This window comes from Diadema antillarum, unplaced genomic scaffold (assembly GCF_040938485.1).
Source record: "Diadema antillarum isolate AM-2024a unplaced genomic scaffold, OU_Dant_1.0 scf00000081, whole genome shotgun sequence".
NCBI classification, from domain to species: Eukaryota; Metazoa; Echinodermata; class Echinoidea; order Diadematoida; family Diadematidae; genus Diadema; species Diadema antillarum.
Genome location: NW_027270970.1, coordinates 2120873 through 2142274, shown reverse-complemented (window position 1 = coordinate 2142274; position 21402 = coordinate 2120873). Strand labels below are relative to the sequence as shown.

Sequence of the window (21402 nt, the reverse complement as noted above, 5' to 3'; positions counted from 1 at the left end):
GTATAAAATATCAATGTTAATGACTGGACACTGTTCACTGAACCACGTGTACCGAGAAAATATGACAAGGACAACACACTCGTACGCACATTACTCACACACATATAAGACGCGAGACAGTACCGAGAGGAGAGAAGACGGTAACAATGCAAGTCTGCGAAGAACAAAAGACAGGAAAGGAAGAAGAGAGAAGAAAGAAGAGAGGTCCGCGTGCAGAACACGCAAAGTGCTGCGACATCAGGACAGGTGAAAGCTCTCAAACATGAATTAAAACAATTTAAATTATCTAAAATTATAGGTAGAGAGTAAATATTTTCTGAATTTGTATTTAAATGAGTGATGGGAGGGTTATTATTTTATCCGCCCATCCACATGAAGGAACTTCTTTCCAAGAAATAATCATAGTATACAAAGTTGGTGTAGGGCAACTTGTCAGTCAGTTACAATAAAACAATTCGCAGGAAGAATTTCATCAATTTGATTGATTACACAGTACCTGCTACGTGGTATGAAAATTAGAATTAGAATTGATTGTCGGGTAAAAGCTCCGTGGTATAGTGGACAGGGTGGATAAGATGTCTGTCCGTGGTGGTCATGAAGACATGTGGGTTCGAATCCTGCTCCAGTACATAAATGCCCATGATTTCTATTCTCATGGCTAATACTAAAATACTGATCAATACAGTGCTTATTTACGTCAATGCAGGGCAACGTGTCAATCAGTTGCAATCACCTACTAGAATCTCGACGGAAGTATCTCGTCAATTTGAAAAACGTTCTTATTGTCTTGGTCATCTAGAGAAACAGAAATCTACAATCACAAAACATTGAGTATATTACTACATTCGGCCTTATTCAATGCTAGTAAAATTCACTGTAAGTCACTGCATTGCCAGGCTGAGTTTGGAGGGGAATTTCACACGGTTTTCATATACTTACACATTGATATTGATAGTGCCAAGCATAGATTTGTGGAATTTATTGTTGTCCTTAATTGAATACTCAAAATTAATCGCACTGTTCAAGGACGATGTTGCAGTGGAGGCTCGCATATTGCAGTAATGTAGCGATGTAATTCTGTTACCATACCAATTGTTTGACAACTTCACCTGTAAAGAATTCATGCAGTCTTTCTTCTTCTTCGTTCTGTTTCTATTCTTTGAGAATCCTATCAAGGATTCTTTGATGATATGAAGCTGCTATGTCATCATCCTGGTTCATGATGATTTTCGTGACTAATTCTTAAAATCATTCTTACTCCTCATCGCAATCACACACACACACACAAATTCTCTACCTACTCTAACATATTTTTTGATGTTTGAACGCTTAAAGGGACTGTACAGTAGTGGTTGACGTGGGATTCATGTTTTGAACATTCCTAAGTGAGGTAATGAGAAACCTCTTATGAAATATGAAAGAGCATGTGATTTTAAGAAGGATTCAACGTTTATTTGATGAAAATTGGTTTTACAATGGCTGAGATATCCCCAAAAGTGATAATAATAAAAGGCGACATGCCCCACCTTTATTAGGATCTCTTTGTTTCACCTTGTTTTTGGATATCTCAGCCATTTCAAAACCGATTTTCATCAAATAAACTTTGGATACCCCTTAGAATTGCATGCTCTTTGACATCTCATAGAGTGGTTTCTGAATATCTCGCAAAACGTTAAAAGCTAAATCCTCACTCCGACCAGAACTGTACACACCCTTTAAAGCCTAAAAATCATCAGGAAATATTCTTAAAGAAGGGGTGACACGAAGAGAGCTGTCCGTTTTTTGTAATCTATCTCGCCCGTTATATATTATTCAAGGATATCAGTAGATCACAGGAAATTGCCTGGAAAGAAGTGGGTTTTTATATCTACCTTTGTAAGACCTGCTGAGAGTACTTTTCGCTTTAGATAGTAACACTGCTGTCACTACTGTCATTTTATTTAATCTTCCAATGTAAGTTCACTCCAATCAAAACTTGAGATGCACAGAATCCCATAAGCACGCAGCTCAAAGTGATAATTTCGTAGGATTGCAACATATCCTGTTGTTATCATTGTTGTTGTTTTAACTCTAAACGTTAACGTTAAGACCAGCACATCTCATCACCACACACGTCACGGGTGTCGTTCACTGGTCGGCACTGGGCGTCATCTGGACCATGCGCATAAACTTTTAGGCGTGTGCGTTTCTCACACCAGTCACCTCCCAGCTCACACAGAGCGCGCTTCCGCTCCTATTCTTTGCTTTCATATTATCGATTGAAAATTAAAAAAGAACAAACACGTTTCAAACAATGAAAATGTGTCATATAAAGCAGAAGGTCTGGCTAAAATGACCTTGTTGTTGCGAGTTAACCTGAAAAATACACGTAGCTCAGATTACTTATGCGAAGCATTCACATCATACTTTATCTGATCCATTGTTTGCCGCTTGTCATCTGTGGACAGGCATATAATTCATTTTGTCTTGTGGACCATTGTTGAGAAACATTCACACTGTTATTGTTATCAACGGAAATCGGTAATCTAATTTGTTCATACATTGGTAAGTATACTGTCATAAGTTTCAATCTATAGTATTAATTAACTATTTATTGAAAACTCATTAAAGGCTTTTGTTTCGTGTGTAATAATCCTGATACAATTCTGGTTTTGAGATATTCACGGATTTGTGAAAACTCGATGAGAAGCAAGTAGAAGGATTTGCAACCCACAAAACATACCAGTCATGCCAGTTTAAACAATAGACATGAACAAGAAAGAATAGTATTCATTTTCTCAAAAGTTAGAGAAGCGGTGGGATAAAAAATGGTGTTGACATAAATATCCCTGCTGGAAAGAACATTGTCTCACAACGTTTTCACACTGTTCGATTATGTAAAAATGGTCAAATTTAACACTGTGGAGATGATTCCACAATATAGCTTGGTTTTCACAAAGTGTTCACATGGTCATGTTCTGTGTCACACTCTGAATTGAGTTCACTGTTAAAACGCTCGAATTCCACAGTGTGACTAGATTTCACACTGTGTTCACTATGTGTCCACACTGAGTTTTTCACACTTGGAACACTGTGTTCTTTCCAGAGCGTTATACTGTGCAAGATTTCTCAATTTGTCAACATGTATCTTCAGGAGTAAAGACAAAAGTAGATTCCGTGGTCTTCCATGAATTAAGAATAATGTCGAACTCCAGCTGTGATATGACACTCTGCTGTGGATTTCTGATATATCCCAGCTTGAAAGAACACAGTGTCCCGCCGTGTGTTCACAATAAGTTCACATAGTATGTAGGCTATGTGAAAACACTCGAATTTTTAGCTTTACTATATAGTAGATCTTTGGTCAATTAATTAGGCTTTACTAATAGTTCTTTGGTCAGTCAATCAAAGTTAAGGCAAAGCGAACACTACCAGCCGCATCACTTAATAATGGATTACCTTAAAGATGATGGGTCGTGGTCGGGGGACTGGGGTGGAATGTCGGTTGAATTCTGGTTTATAGTGGATTTGATATTCATTAAGATCAAAATATAGGAGTAAGAGTTAGAATGCGTTGTTTTATTACTTAGCCAAAATGACTGACTGTTTTAAAGGGGAAGGCTAGTAAATGATCAGTGGGAATCAGTGGAAATACTGGGAGATGATTGTTCCAATCCTTATGGGATTCATTCAAGAGTACATTATATATCTATTGTTGTGTGAAAATTATTTGCTTCAGAATGGTCTCATATTCAAGTAATGTGCAGTTTAATGTTTCCAGGTTAGCATGCCTGGTCAGTGACCGGGCATTAAGCTGCACATTACTTGAATATGAGACCGTTCTGAAGCAAATAATTTTCACACAACGATAGATATATAATGTACTCTTAAATGAATCCCACAAGAATTGGAACAATCATCCCCCAGCATTCGCACTGATTCCGACTGATCAGTAACTAGCCTTCCCCTTTAAGTCACACTATTTATCAGTAGTCACATTCCATTCAAAATTCTGGACAAAAACAACAACGACAAACAAATAAGAACAGGAAGAAAAAAGAGAAAGGGGAAGATTAAACAAAAATCTTGACACTTCAAGATAGAACTAGCTTTATAGATTTGACATATTATTTTCATTCAATACAAATTTTTCATCGATTGAAGTTTTCATGGACAGTGTAAAGAAATCAAAGATTAGGTTCCCCTGGGTTTCTTACAAATAATAACGTGTTAATATATGTACCATAATTGACTCTTTAGGCGAGTGAAGTATGAACGCTTCACGAGGTGCAGGCACCGTGGCAGCCTTCTTGGGCCTGCTGGTCGTGGCGGTGCACCTCCACGGGTCGTCAGCGACTCTAGTACGCTCCATTGAGACTGTCCTCCTGGAGCTGGAGTGGCTGTTTGAGTACGAGTGTCCAGGTCGGTCTGATGCTATTCAGAAACTCAGAGAGCAGATCCACGTGTGTAGGGAGGAAATCTTATCACACAAAGGTAGGAGTCATATTTCCAGTAGAGTAGCGTTTATGTCTTGATGAACTCCCCCTCCAGTCAAAAGAGATGTATTTTCTTTTGTAATTTATACCATTTGATTATCATTACACCTAAAGATGTGTGATAAGGTGAGCTCTTGGAAGCTGAATAAGTATTCTTTAATATATTAAATATTTATTGTCCCCGCCGAACGAGTTCGAGCAGGGGACTATGAAACGGGCTCCGTACGTGTGTGTGTCCGTGTGTCCGTCCGTCTGTCCGTCCGTCCGTCCGTGTGTCCGTGTGTCCGTGTGTCCGTGTGTGCGTCCGTGTGTGATCAAAATCTTCAATTTGCTACTTCTCTGTCATTTATGAGCCAATTTTGATTCTGTTTGCTTTATATGATAGCACTACATGGGAGCTTTGAAACTTCTACACAGAATTTCAGTCGTGACCTTTGACCTTGACCTTTGACCTATATTGTACATTTTGCTACAAAATGCTACTCCTTCGCCATTTCTAACCCGATTTCGATTCCGTTTGCTTTATGTGATGGCGCTAGGTGAGGGCTTCAAAACTTCTACACAGAATTTTGACCTTTGACTTCTTTGACCTTTGACCTTGATTTTTTGACCTATATTGTACATTTTGCTACAAAATGCTACTCCTTCGCCATTTCTAACCCGATTTCGATTCCGTTTGCTTTATGTGATGGCACTAGGTGAGGGCTTCAAAACTTCTACACAGAATTTTGACCTTTGACTTCTTTGACCTTTGACCTTGATTTTTGACCTATATTGTACATTTTGCTACGAAATGCTACTCCTTCGCCATTTTTAACCCGATTTCGATTCCGTTTGCTTTATATGATGGCACTAGTTGAGGGCTTCAAAACTTCTACACAGAATTTTGACCTTTGACTTCTTTGACCTTTGACCTTGATTTTTGACCTATATTGTGCATTTTGCTACAGAATGCTACTCCTTCGCCATTTCTAACCCGATTTCGATTCCGTTTGCTTTATGTGATAGCACTAGGTGAGGGCTTCAAAACTTCTACACAGAATTTTGACCTTTGTCTTCTTTGACCTTTGACCTTGATTTTTGACCTATATTGTACATTGGCTACAAAATGCTACTCCTTCGCCATTTCTAACCCAATTTCGATTCCATTTGCTTTATGTGATGGCACTAGGTGAGGGCTTCAAAACTTCTACACAGAATTTTGACCTTTGACTTCTTTGACCTTTGACCTTGATTTTTGACCTATATTGTGCATTTTGCTACAGAATGCTACTCCTTCGCCATTTCTAACCCGATTTCGATTCCGTTTGCTTTATGTGATAGCACTAGGTGAGGGCTTCAAAACTTCTACACAGAATTTTGACCTTTGTCTTCTTTGACCTTTGACCTTGATTTTTGACCTATATTGTACATTGGCTACAAAATGCTACTCCTTCGCCATTTCTAACCCAATTTCGATTCCATTTGCTTTATGTGATGGCACTAGGTGAGGGCTTCAAAACTTCTACACAGAATTTTGACCTTTGACTTCTTTGACCTTTGACCTTGATTTTTTACCTATATTGCACATTTTGTTACAAAATGCTACTTCCGGCGGGGACATATGTTACGCACTGCGTAATTTCTACTTTTCCTTGTTTATTATTTAAAACAAACAAATAAACAAACAAGCACAGTTATTTCAATTTTTAACAATAGTTGTTATGTAATTTTGTCTCTGAAATTATCTACAGATTACTGGCGTGACATAAGACATGTCGAACATGCTGAGGGAAATTTGCTTAAGCCGGTATTAGTTATCCTATTTGTGACTAGTGATTATGACAAAATATGGTTTTAGGAGTACATTGTAGACCCTGTCACCATGATTACAGTTTCTCCAAAGTTTGGACCTTTTCAATCAATTTTTTGATACTATAATTCTTTGTCTTTCTATATACATGTACCAATCGAAACAACACGGAAAATATCCTATCTTGGGGCTTGTAATTCTTCCGTATGTAGGTGCGCGACCCCCTGGGGTCGGAATAGGACTAGAAGGCAATCATTACCCGCTGGTTCGAGTCAACGCTTCGTCAATTAGCCACCAGTACAACCTGCAATCCCTAGGTCTGAACTCACACCATGGCGCCTGGTGCCCTACGATTTCTGACGAGAATCAGTGGGTAAGAACACCACCTGGTAGTCCAGCTTTTCGAAGTAGATGGAACAATTCTGATGAGGCAAAGTTTTTTATTAGAAGTGGTGATTTCAAGCCAAGTTTATAATATACGTTTATGTTTTTGGAGATATATGGGAAGTGATATACTGTCTTGTACATATTTACAGTTGTTGTATACGTCATTGTCTCTACATGAGTTGTTAAAAAATTGATCAATATTCTCGTCAGTTTTTAGAATTAATAAAGATACGTGGCATGACGACGGTCTACGTCATAAGATGGTTATCATGTATACAGTTAATATGAACATAAATTTGTCAAATTGTTCCTTGAATGTGGTAGCAAGCTAGACATTCTGACTTTCTCATGGCAGTAAACGTTTGTTTCTAGTGTGTTTGTCTATTTACCTGATGGAAATACATCTTCTAATTGATCTCTATAGCTCGACATTGATTTAGGAGCAGAGATGTTCGTGACAGGTATAGCTCTGCAGGGTAATCCAGAGCTTTCCTGCTGGGTGACCAAGTACCGGGTAGAGGTCAGTCCGGATGGTGTACTCTGGGGCTGTGTCCTGGATTCCTACGGTCAGATCGAGGTGAGTTGTGCTGTGGATTAATGATCACTTGTTACTATCTTTATACCTAGAGATTCTTAAGTGAGCATTAATCCTATGCAGTGATGTCTCACAGCACTTACGACGTATTAGATTTTATATGTTCTACTGAACTTTCGTAATGGAAAATGACATAGACACTTCTTGTTACAGGGCCTAGATGGTATAATAGCCTTTTGCCTACTAATAGTAATGACAATGTAGATGCCACGTCCATTACATTTGAAAACGTACAGTATGCCGTTAATGTGTTTGTTCTCTTGGGTAAATATTTCAATGTCGTGTCTGGATTATTCCAAGAAGAGTGGTGACATCAAGAATTCTTTGCTATTTGTGAAACTTGAATGCATGGGCTGCAGAGACGCAACTTTACTAGCCTTTTGCAAAGGCAGTCACTGTGGACTCGCACGAGCGATCTGATCGGAGCTCGCTATGCGAGTCCACTGCTCTCTGTGTGCGTGTCCTCAAATTTATCAAACTGCCTTTGCAAAAGGCTACAACTTTACATAATATTATAGTTAAGTGAATTAAGTTATACAATTTGATGTCATAATTTTGATAGAGATGAAATGAGATGGAAGAGGAGGAATAAAAAAGATAGAAGGGCGAGAAAAAAAAAAGCGAAAGAGATGAAAATGTTTGAAATGTTCACACTTACAATCCCACTAACTGGCTAATGACTATAATGGTCTTCGTCTGTTTTCAAAGTACTTCAAAGGAAGCCAAGACCAGAACACCGTGTCTATCGCAGTATTTTCTCCCACACTCAACGCTCGCTATATAAGAATCGTGCCCAAGTCATGGCAATACTGCATTTGTCTTCGGACCGAGATTTACGTGGAAGAGATCTGTAAGTCGTAGCATATTTTTCTCAAATTGTATCATGTCAACCACCATCACAAATTACTACGAGTACTTCTTCATGTTGACATGTTTGAATCTCTTCACTCATAAAATGTGGCAACATCATGTTCGCGATGACTTTCCTTCAAATGAGTGAACTGTCCAACATTGTTAAAAGAAAGAACAACCATTTCTGAAAAAGAAAAAACAAACACGCTTGAACGGCTCACGTGACAAATAAAGAAAGAGCTTGTTGATTTTTGTTCATAATGATGTTACGTCTTTGTCTTTGCCGTGCTGATGTACAGGATTTTTCACTGTATTCCCGAAAGAGTGGCACTTTGAAGCAACGTGAAATTCCCTCACCTATTATAATCATTTGATATACGGACTTCACGTGCTTCACACGAGAAAAATGTTAGACACTCAGAAAAGCTACAAAGTTTTAAGAGACGTTATTATATCCTTCGTGCTTGTATATAGACTCTCCCATATCTCCCCTGTAGGTCACAGTAGGTATATAAGACCTACTCCACTTCTAGCATTCCATGATTTTTTTTTTCATGCCTTGTGATAGTTCTGGCCTTTGCAATGTTTAAGCCGTCTGTAATTTGAGCACTCTAGACAGGCTTCTGATGGAAGCATCACTACGAGCATTCACATTCATCTCCACAATTAATCACATATTAGGCATTATTAATCTTCCAATATTACATTTTTTTTTTGGTTATAGTTACTTCCCCTCCAGGAGTTCCAATAGGCATTGCAAATGGAGACTTTAGTACAGAATTCATCAGTGTGTCAACCTCAGCATTTGACACCCCACTTAGCAGCATTCGTTTGAACCAGACTCTACCCGGTGGGTCGTGGTGTGCTTCTCCACAAGATTTCTACCCATTCGTGCAGGTGTGTTCCTACGCAGTGAAGTCTATGAACGTTTGTATAATGATAGTTGATGGCTTGTTGGATGACAAGACAGTATATCGTTTCTGTAATTTATCATAATCTATGGATCTTTCCTTTCCTACAGCCTAGTAACAAAGTAAATCATTCACATGCTGCCTCCCATTAAGTTCAATCGGCAGGAATTCAAATATGTATAATAAAAGAGTTTGTTTGCAAAAAACCGATAAGTCCATATTTGCCAAATGGAGATATTTGCGATTAAAGGTCAAGAAAAATAAAGAGAATACTAAGAAAATTTTTGCTTCTTTTGACCATAACTTCAAAAATGTACCTTTATATGTAGTGATCAATATATCATTTGAAAGGTATTATTTTGTACTTTATGACAAAGACCGTACTTCAAAATCTTCAAAAATGGACTTATCGGCTTTTGCAAACAAACTCTTCATATGGATATAATATGACTTCAAATACTGTAATGCTTTGCCTTTACAAGCCTATTGCCCTTTATAGTATTCCGTGAACTTTCAAAACTCACATATTTAAATCGATAGTTTTTTAATAGGTAGGACTTAATTAACCCCTTTTTGAAAGCACCTGTTATTATTTCTAAACCTTCAGTTCACTTTGAATACCATTCTAAAGTTTCGATTTCATGAATGATGTTGAAAAATTCACCTTGTGCGTTTAGCATATCGGTGGTATAACCGATCACAATATGTGTTTCTTGTGACATACCTGTCATCTGTCACCTGATCGAATTCTGCTGGAGCATGGTAGATATTTAGATAGTTTCGAGGTAAGAAATAGATCGAACAATTCAGGGATGAAAAAGCTTAGTTCTCCTCAGACGTTACAGGATAATATTTAGTCAACAAGTAAAATTGTTTGTACGGTAGGATTTTGTTTATAACCCAGTCTAATCAATGTTGTAAAGGCGCTTAATTTATTATGCAAATGCTATGATCTTTCAGCCACTATTCTAGCCAGTACACTCCAAATGCATTAAATGATTACCCTCATACGATTCTATTTCACCAAGGCCTATGGTCATGGTGAAATAAGACTGTTTTTGGGGTCGTGCGTAAATGAAGGATAGTGCATTGAAGATAATGAAATATTTATATTCATATGACATGTGTTATTTATTCATTACATGTTCTCCTTATTAACAGGTGGACCTCCGTTTGATCCACACCATAACAGGTGTTGTGATTCAGGGAAACGAGAGAGGGAAGGGTTACGTCACAAAGTTTGGAGTGGAAACCAGCCGAGATGCCGAGAACTGGTCATACTTTCTGAACTCATACAGCCGCCACAAGGTTTGTATCTTTTACACCTATCTCAGCTCATTTACATTCACGTACAGTCAGTAAATAAAGCGGGAAATTGCACAAATTACTTTTGTATCATTACAAATTCTAATAAAAATGACTTCACTTCGCAATATCATAAAATTTTCGTTGTCACGGTGACTATAGCTGTAGAAGAGAAACTTTGTCTGTATGGATTTTGATGCGACACCGTACTGCAACTTTCCCGAAATGGAAATGTTCAAATGCTGTCTAAACCTATAGTACCCGCATGACACTGTAAGAAAAGATCAAATAATCTTTATCACACTCTTCAATGATTTAAGAAAACAGATTACTTTTTAACAGCTTCTAATCTAGAAAAAAAAAAGAATACCAATAAAATGACCACCAGTTCCGCGCTATTGCTATAAAAATCGCTATGCTTGAAAACCTACAGAAAGCTGTTAAAGCAAATAAATGCTCTTGGCACTCTATCTGATCTTCTATTGTGCCACAGGTTTTCGAAGGCAACCACGACGCCAGTGGCTTAGCGGTGAGTGTGTTTAACCCGCACCCCACGGCTCGCTATCTCAAGATTCACATCGTGGATCATACCAAGCGAACATGTCTGCGACTAGAGGTGTACGTTCTTGAATTGTGTACGCCAGGTAAATATGCCAGTTTACTCTTTCCCTGATTCTCCTTAGCAGAGAACACTATTTTAAGCTAAGCATCCGTATAATTTTCCAAATAAAACTTTAAATATTTAGATTTATAACCGTGATATGTATTACTGAGCGGAAATCGTAATTCATAGTCTGTCTCGGAGTTGGATAATGTTCACATTTAATTTCTCCCATACAATATGATGTCATTTGAATGACTAGCTTTTCTATCGTAGTTACCCTATTTGTATCAATACTTTCAGGCTCGCATGTGAAACATATCAGAAGCATTTTCATGACAGGGTGTTTTAATACTCATTTCCTTTTGAGAACAAAATCATAAAATCAGCACTCAAAGCACATCTTCTAGCCAGACTACTCAGATTGTAGATTTTAGGAATACAATTGAAGGAATCCACAAGTTATCGAGGTCATATGGATTTTTTTTTGTACGTGTCAGGCAACCTTCCAGATGGAATCCCAGCGTTAGGAAGTAAGACAGTGTCTGTCGCTGCTATAACGGCATCGTCGTCCATTTCGCAAAACCCCACGAGTCGTGTACCCCTCAACACTCTACCCGAGCCCCCCACGGTCGGGGGAAGTTGGTGTGCTGCTCAGGAGAGGGAAGGAGAATGGATTCGGATGGATCTTGGTTGGGACCGAAGTATCACCGGAGTTGTCATCCAGGGAGATCCGGCCAGGGATTTCTGGGTTTCTTACTACACTGTTGAATTCAGCCATGACCAATATTTCAGCTGGTTCTACGGCTGGGATCCTGAAGAACCGCACGTGAGTCTACTTCTCTTTCCCAGCTTTAAAGTGTCCCATTGTGAAGGCGGTTCCAGCTACTGATTTTTAATTATTGCGTGGTAATGGTGTGTAAGACTGAAATAAAACTCAATACCGTTTTTAATTTGCTTGCATTTTTAATTAACTAAAAACATATGTCAAAATATATTGTACATTTTTTGTCAACGTTTCGGGAACTATAAGCCCTCACAATTGAAAAGGCATTGTTGCAATGCAGCGTCATCTGTGCAAAAAGGTCATAAGAGACAATACTTAGGAAAGACTTATGTTCAATCTTCTAAAGTTATGGCATCATTGCCTCTCATGATTCTAATCATATGTGTGACGTCATGTTCAAAATTGCACCATGATTAATTTCATTTTACAATGGAGGCTGTAGTAGTCTGACTTTGTTTTGTGTTTGGATTTCCTCTGTTTGCAATGACCCAGTAGTAAAGTTGCAAATTAGTTATTCGTGGAGAGTTATAAAACAAACAACACCTATTGGATTTTTTTCTCCCAATTAATCTACCAACGCTAGCATGTCCATGCATCAATATTTAGCATCTTTGAAATTTTGTCACGTGACATTTTTTCATACTATAATGGACTCCTATAAGATTTGCGTAGAGCACAATTGCGAAAGGAATATCTGTGTAATAACATATCATTATGGCATGATGGTGATATTGCGCATGTAGGCTATACGCCAAGCGAGAAGGTAAAAAGATTCTTCGTTTTATCTTAGCACTTTCAATTTCGCTTTCCTCCTCTCTCGCTCCGTCCGTCACAAAACCACATTTTTTTCCCAGTTTGAAGCACGCTATCAGTCTTAATGATTCTGTAACTAACTTTCTCCTATCTTTGCGTAGGTTTTCAAAGGGAGCGGCAGTAGAAATGGCTACGCCGTTTCAATCTTTGATCATAGCGTCTATGCCAGATACATCACCCTACATCCGAAGAATTGGAGGCTTTGTATATGTCTACGTTTCGAAGTGTATATTCTTCCTGAAGGTAAGCCAATAATAGTTGGTATCAAAGTAAAATGCACTGATTTCCAGCGCTCTTTATACATCGGATTGTTTGGATTGGCAAAGAAACGTTATCGTAGACAACATGACTTCATCTCACGGCCTAGTGTAGAACGTGGAATCTCTTCTTATTCTTGACACACATTAAACAAATAGAGAGAACACACGCAGATTCACTTTTGAAACAGATTTGTAAAAGCACTAATGTTCTGATTTTCAGCACTGACACTGATATCAACAGCATTGTCTCTGCTTCATAGGGAATACTTTTGTAATATTTACTGTATAAAAATATGGACTGAGTCAAGTCACGTGAAACACATCAGTGGAAGTTTGTGGAAAATCGGACAAAACGTGCGAAAGTTATTACTTTAAAAATAAAACAACAAGATCTCAGTTTTGTCGCCGACTGAGAAGAGTACAAGAGTTTGTGACGTCATTGCAGGACAATGCTATAAAGAAAATGTAAAAAAAATCAACATTTCTGGTAAAATGAAAGAGCACTAGTCTTCTCTATCAGAAAGGAGGGGGATAGTATATTATCCGTAAGATGTGTCAGTAACAGGTAAAGGGAATGTCACAGTGTGGTCTGCATAAAAATGAGTTTGTTGAATTTTCTGCATATCACGTATTCATTGTTGATGGTGTCAAAATCTTCAAAGAAAACCAGTTATACTCACCTTTGTGAGAGAAATGGTGATATGTACTATGTTTTTGTAAGTAACAGACATAACAACGAGAAGGGATATTGTCGCGAAGTTCTTCGGAGAATATAGTAAGATTGATGTACTTACAGAATTGAAAAGAAAACAGTTTTCACTAGCATAACAATATTTGAGGCAAAAAGCTAAAGAAATGTTTTGAACAGAAAATAAGTAGAATGGTCTGATAATCAAATTTCTGTCCTTATTTTTTTTTCTTTCACATCATTGGAATTGTTTCCAGTTGAACCAACTCCTCCACCTACACCTGAACCAGGTATGTCATACTATGTGGTAACAGAAAATAAAATGATACAATGATTCAAATGAAGTACAGATAAAAGGCAAGATATATATATATTTTTTTTCCTCAATTGCTAAGATTAAAAATCATCACAATTCACAATTCAGTTTTTTTTTTCTAGATTATGTCTCTCCTGGTATAACGAGAGTATCCAAATGTGAGTAAGTCGAAAGTATATAACTGAAAGACATTATGCAGAGATTCTACATGGATTCTTTTACGCATTTCCTTTAAAGAACAATAATACCGATTATCTCAGCTCTAAAGGTAGGCTGAAAAAAAAGTATTACAACTGCTTAGAAATTCTAAGATTGATTTGTCAGAATGCTTAACGTTTTGAATATATATTCATATATATATATATATATATATATATATTAAACAAAATGATTATCAAAAGGATAAAAAGTATTCGTTTAAGACTGACAAAGTTAAAAAAATTAAATTCATCAAAATAATGATGTATAATTATATGCAACCCATGAATTGCTTGATTTACTTGATCTACTGAACAATCTACAGAAAGAACACAATGTGTATTAGCAGAAAAGTATAACGAAAATTGTTGTCTACATTTTTTTACTGCATTGGAATCGTTTCAGTCCAACCAACTCTACCACCCACACCCGAACCAGGTACGTCATAAATTATGGTAATAGACATAAAACAGTAATTAAAATAAAGTACATATAGAAGACAATTTAAGTAATATGGCGACTTTCCGATTTGTTCTGTACTCAGTTGTTCAAACTGAAAAAAAAAAAATCATAATCATTTTTTTTTTTGAGAAGGTCGCACTAACCCTAGCATGCCCTCTCTTTCTGCTCTTCATTTTGTTGTCACTCTTGCAACATTTCATCGCGCCTGTCTTCATTTGACCCTGGCACATATCATAGATCCCGCTGGACAATTTTTGGAATAAGAATTCACTTCCAACCTTCAGATTTTGTGGAAAGATGTTTTACCCTGCTACACTGCAAGGCATTGGCACTGTACTCCATGTTTTTCTCAGCATTAGAGCCTGCTCACTCAACCCTCCCTGGGATACAAAAGGCCTTGGACTATAACAATCCTCCCAGATGTTTAAGGTCATCCGATTATAGATTGCTTGTTGTTCCAAAAACAAAGAAATAATTGGGAGATCGGTCATTTGCACATGATGGACCTTACCTGTAGAATCATTCGCCTCAAGTTATCCGTTACATTTTGAATGTTGACTCCTTTAAAGTTGCCCTCAAGACTCATTTGTTCGTAACCGTTTTCCAGTAGAATTGTATATTATGATTTTTTTATTGTCATTATTGTCCCCGCCGAGCGAGTTCGAGCAGGGGACTATGAAACGGGCTCCGTACGTGTGTGTGTCCGTCTGTCCGTGTGTGCGTCCGTGTGTGATCAAAATGTTCAATTTGCTACTTCTCTGTCATTAACGAGCCAATTTTGATTCTGTTTGCTTTATATGAAAGCACTACATGAGAGCTTTGAAACTTCTACACAGAATTTCAGTTGTGACCTTTAACCTTGACCTTTGACTTATATTGTACATTTTGCTACAAAATGCTACTCCTTCGCCATTTCTAACCCGATTTCGATTCCGTTTGCTTTAGGTGATGGCACAAGGTGAGGGCTTCAAAACTTCTACACAGAATTTTGACCTTTGACTTCTTTGACCTTTGACCTTGATTTTTGACCTATATTGTACATTGGCTACAAAATGCTACTCCTTCGCCATTTCTAACCCGATTTCGATTCCGTTTGCTTTGATATGTGATGGCACTAGGTGAGGGCTTCAAAACTTCTACACAGAATTTTGACCTTGACTTCTTTGACCTTTGACCTTGATTTTTGACCCATATTGTACATTTTGCTACAAAATGCTACTCCTTCGCCATTTCTAACCCGATTTCGATTCCGTTTGCTTTATGTGATGGCACTAGGTGAGGGCTTCAAAATTTCTACACAGAATTTTGACCTTTGACTTCTTTGACCTTTGTCCTTGATTTTTGACCTATATTGTACATTGGCTACAAAATGCTACTCCTTCGCCATTTCTAACCGATTTCGATTCCGTTTGCTTTGATATGTGATGGCACTAGGTGAGGGCTTCAAAACTTCTACACAGAATTTTGACCTTGACTTCTTTGACCTTTGACCTTGATTTTTGACCTATATTGTACATTTTGCTACAAAATGCTACTCCTTCGCCATTTCTAACCCGATTTCAATTCCGTTTGCTTTATGTGATGGCACTAGGTGAGGGCTTCAAAACTTCTACACAGAATTTTGACCTTTGACTTCTTTGACCTTTGACCTTGATTTTTGACCTATATTGTACATTGGCTACAAAACGTTACTCCTTCGCCATTTCTAACCCGATTTCGATTCCGTTTGCTATATGTGATGGCACTAGGTGAGGGCTTCAAAACTTCTACACAGAATTTTGACCTTTGACTTCTTTGACCGTTGACCTTGATTTTTGACCTGTATTGTACATTTTACTACAAAATGCTACTTCCGGCGGGGACATATATTACGCACCGCGTAATTTCTACTTTTTTTTTGTTATTTTATCATTCATTTTCCTGTGCATGTTTGTGTAATCATTTTAGTACTTCATAACTCACCTTTTCTACTGCGCCTTGAGCATGTTAGTTGCGTGGAATTTGCGCATTATAAGTACCCTGTATTATTATCATTTATTATTATCTAGTTTATTTCACATATCGTATCTTTCCACTTATCTCTCCTATAGTGTAACAACATAAGAAGAATGCGAACAATTCTCAATTACATATACGAAAGTCATCATAATGTTATTCTACTTGAATTCTTTTATTTATTTCCATTAACAAGTATTAACAATAACGATTATCGCAGCTTTAAACGTAGGCTAATAAGTGTTAGTATTACAGCTGAAATAAATTCTAAGATAAATTTGTCAGAGGGCTTAACAGTTGTGTTTTTTTTCTATAAAAACTAAATGATTATTAAAAGTGTGAAAAGTATTTTTTTTTTGCAAAAATTGACAAGATGAAAATTAAATTCATCAAAATTAGATATTTTCAGCTCATTATTAATGAAAAGAAATGTAATGTTAATAGCACCGAGGAAGGGACATTTAGTCAAGGACAGTCACACGAAACACGGACAGATAACATCTACCTCTGCATGTAAATACACATTACGTCAGTCTTGCTGCAAACCTGGGTAACATAAGTGAGCAAGAAAGTAATCTATGGCAATCTTTGAAGCATACAAATGTTGAATAACTTCAATACTGAACAAAAACAAAAGGTCGATACAAGAAATGAAAATGCAAAGGCCGCCAAATATGGCACGTTGAAACAACATCCATTTTTTTGGTTATGCGCGGAAGTCAGTAGCTATACTCTTGTTCCAAGAATGACGCCAATTTGTTGCCAAAAAAAATCATGAAAAAGAACGATAAAACAGATTAAAGTGATTAAGTGATAAAGTAATTTCTTAGCTGTGATAAGCACTGAAAATATTCAAGTACAAACACAGAATCTAGAAAAAGAACACCATGTAGATAAGCAGGAAATATTTAGTAGCAAAAAGCGACAAGAATGATGAAATAAAAAAGAGTGATATGAAATGATAATCAAAATTGATATCTTGATTTTCTTTTTTTACGGATTTGGAATCGTTTCCCGTTGAATCAACTCTACCACCTACGCACGGAGCAGGGACGTCATTTTTTTTTGTGATAATAGAAATGATACAGTGATTCGAATAAAGTACAGATAAAGACCAGGTTGTATGACATGGTGAATTTCCGATTTGTTCTTTTCTCAATTGTTAAGACTTAATTTCATTTTTTTTTAATACTTTAGATAACGTACATCTCCACGTATCTCTCATGGGCTGCGTTTATCAACTTTCCCCTGTTTAAACGGCTTTCGATAGCCCTTTCGATAGCCCTTTCGAAAGCCCTTTCCAAAACCCTGACTGCCTGTACTATTAATGTGCCGCTTGTTTTCTAAGAAGGGACGGCGAAAAGCAATTACCATCATAAAGACATATCTTCCTTTGAGAGTGACGAGTCATGATGTAATGCTACATGAATCAATTGTCTTCCTATCTGTGAGGCAGCTCCAGGTTAGCACATACTTCAAATATTTCTGAGTGGCGGCATGAGCTTTTGGCTGCGTTTATCAACTTTCCCCTGTTTAAACGGCTTTCGATAGCCCTTTCCAAAGCCCTTTAGAAACGGCTTTCAAAATAGTTGCGTTTATCAACTCTCTTCGCGAACACGATTTTTTAACTGGCCTGTCACTGCACAGCTGCATTGCGCAATTCGACCCGAGGAGAAGAGGCCATAAGGGGTGCATTGTTCGTAACTGAAGTACAAGACTACAAAGCCGTTTCAAAACAGCTTTGCGTTTATCAACTTCCAAAAGGCTTTTACAAACAGGTTTCTGAAAACCTGTTTAGGAAACCTGTTTGGATAGCCACAAATTTGGGGCTTTCGAAAAGGCTTTCCTAAAGGGCTTTCAAAACAGCTTTGCGTTTATCAACTCGTAAAAATTCCTTGAAAGCTGTTTGGATAACCTGTTTCTGCCGAGAAAAGGAGTTGATAAACGCACCCCTGGTGTAACGAGAGTAGACGAATGTGAGCAAATCTATAAGTTACATAGCGAATGATGATCCAACAAATGATATCCAGCTAGGAATCCAGCCCGTCACAGCTTTGAAGTATAATAGCAATGTCAATTGACATAACTACGTACATAAAACTTGATCGTTCGGATTCTGAATTGGCATGCCCAAACATTTTCGCGTGATAGCGCTTTGTGAATTTGAATGCACATTAATGAATTTGAGTGACAAAATTATGAAATTGACCGGGAAACCTTATACTATATCCATGATATCTGTTACGGGCAGTGTAAGCCGAACAGGCTACTGAATTGCGATTTTTGAACATTGAAGTTTTCATATCAGTCTAACTCGCGACAGTATGTTACAGCAAACATTGATAGGTCTATATTGGCTCTTGAAATTCATATCGGTAATTATTCCCCACGCTCATATCGAATCACAAGAGGGGATATTGTAGAAGTAAGAGCCCAGAGGAACAAATGGCTGAAATGTCCAGGATTGTTGTTGGTATATTGTTTAGATACCCCCGAGTCCATATCAGAGATGTATGGTGTTTCTCTCCTTTTTAAGATCGCTGCCCAACTGGGATGGTGTTTGAGACTTGTGGGTCAGGGTGCGGACCCGCCCGCTGTGGCGACCCGCCCAACAGTCGTAAATTCTGCCCGACAGTTTGTCGGCCTGGTTGCTACTGTCCCGAAGGCTTGGTGATCGACTGGAGCGGGGACCGGTGTGTTACTCCTGCGCAGTGTGGTAACGATCGTCTTTCAAACCTATATATTACCGACTGACGCGCCTTTCCTCAAAAATCCTAGTCCTCCTTTTTCTTTTCCGTTTTTTTTTTCAGTCCTCCCTCTCCAAAACAGAAACTGGCTCGAACCCTTGCACAACCTACACAACCGAGAATCAGTAGCTACACCTTTTTTAATGGTCAAGGGAAATGCAGTTACTCGGTTACTTCTCAAAACGTTCAAGTCTGATGCAAAGATGAAAACAAATGAAAACAAAGTGAATAACTATTAACTCAAGATAATGCTGTTGCTGTGTGATCTTACGAGACGAAGTAATACTTCCCAAAAGTAAATTACAACTTAGATGACTGTTGCGATAATCTTTGTTCATGCCATTTTCACTTTCTGTACCTGAGGTAATATGTATGCAGTGATTGACAGATGATATCATCGATCTAATCTCGATTTGAAAGTTGTTTTTTCTTTCTTCTGGGCGTATCCAAGTAATCTGAAGAAAAATAGAAAAGTTACTATAGAATGTATTACACGAATGTATAAATATTCATTTGGCAATAATCAAAATAAGTGATGTTCAGGGTGTTATGAATCAATGCAAACTAAACCTCATTGTAAATGTGTTGTGATGTGTGCCTTACGTATGCCTTCCCTCTCACAAACTTTTTCCCCCATTTGATTTTGTTAAGATATTCGTGAGCATTGACAATCAAATTCAGACAACTTACAATAATTATACCTCTTCATGACTTTTGATAGGAGGAGATAATTATGTTCGATTTTTTTTCTTTTCTTTTCGGCACAGACCAATCTGAATAAATTCAAGGGTAATTAAACTGCCTTTGCAATCGACATGAAAGGGTGGTCAAGAAATTAGATATTTTTCTAAGATTTTTTAACCATTATTAAAGAGATATATAGTGTGAAACATTGTTCAAAAAGCCCTGCGCCGACAAAAGATTGTGATTCAGCGTGATTCTTGGTTGGCACTCTTAATATAAGCAGGCTGTGCGCATTGTACTCAGAACATCCGAACGGCAGGGAGAGTCGCTGCAATGTTGCACAATGTGATGTAGAATGTACATTACGCTTCGTTATATCATTATCAAAGCTATCATTGATTTTGCAGTGTTGTTTTACAATCGCTAGTCTATATTAAAATGCTTTGCATTGCCAATAATAAGACTTGAGCTGGGTTATTTCCTAACTTTTCCTTGTATATTAAGTACACACACAAACAAACACAAACAATGTTAGGGGATGCTTTAAAGTGCAAATTTTGGACATCCTTCCCCCGCTTGGTCTCTTCGACGCCCCCTCGTTGGTCATACTCGCTGGTCCCCCAACCATGAACATGAACCGACACCCTTGACTATGACCAGTGGCGGATCTTGGGGGCGCACCGGGCGCCCCCCCTTAATTTCCAAAGCGAAAAAATATATAGCTACAAACGACAGTTTTAGGACTGCATAAAATGTCAAAATTTCAAGCTCGCTCGCTCCGATCGCTCGCATTTAATTGTTATGCAATTCCCCCATGGAAAAAGAAAGCCGTGCCGTAGCAAGGGTTTCTTTTTCCTTCACAATTTCTCATCATTTCTACAGTGAATGTAATGTAAAACTTCAATCAAGCAACAATAATCACATACCATCGCATGCCTTTGTGACTAACTATGAATCAATTCCATGTTTTCTTTTCATGAATACCATTTACAATGATGGTGCTTGAATTCTCTGAGCTTATACAATAATGTCAAACTCAAATACATTGGTAATGGATAAGCTAAACACATTTGATATCCGGCGTAAACTTTTCACATTGAATTCCTACTGTGCTATCCACTACTATGTTACACCAACTGACTTTCTGTCATAGCACTTTCAGCATATTGACATGACACATCCTCTGATCTTTGCCTCTGTCTGGTGTGCTGATCACATAGTTCACATCATTGAGTTTCTTCTTGACACAGTATGGGCCACTGTACTTGGCTGTCAGTGGCTCACCTTGCATGGGCAGCAGTACAAGAACTTTGTCATCTGGTTTGAAGGTTCGGACTTTGACATTCTTGTCTGCCTTTCTCTTCATAGAGTCTTGTGACACCTTCAAGTGTTCCCTAGCTACCCCACAAGCCTTTGAGAGCCTTTCACAAAACTTTGACACATAGTCAAGAAGGTGGACCTCATCATCCTCAGTCATTAATTTCTCTTTGATGAGCTTCAGTGGGCCCCTAATTTCATGACCGTACACCAACTC

General features: G+C 37.9%; 1 protein-coding gene across 1 annotated transcript in view; it reads left to right on the top strand.

Annotated features, from left to right (window-relative positions):
* The first annotated feature begins 4250 nt into the window (after nucleotides 1-4250).
* Nucleotides 4251-21402, top strand: part of LOC139717737 (uncharacterized) — a 35052-nt gene continuing 17900 nt past the window's right edge. The window contains exons 1-8 of the mRNA XM_071629238.1: nucleotides 4251-4473; nucleotides 6480-6640; nucleotides 7079-7231; nucleotides 10174-10320; nucleotides 10811-10961; nucleotides 11419-11747; nucleotides 12620-12761; nucleotides 18974-19153. Of these exons, the coding sequence (XP_071485339.1) occupies nucleotides 4251-4473; nucleotides 6480-6640; nucleotides 7079-7231; nucleotides 10174-10320; nucleotides 10811-10961; nucleotides 11419-11747; nucleotides 12620-12761; nucleotides 18974-19153 (1486 nt within the window). The remainder of the gene's footprint in view (nucleotides 4474-6479; nucleotides 6641-7078; nucleotides 7232-10173; nucleotides 10321-10810; nucleotides 10962-11418; nucleotides 11748-12619; nucleotides 12762-18973; nucleotides 19154-21402) is intronic.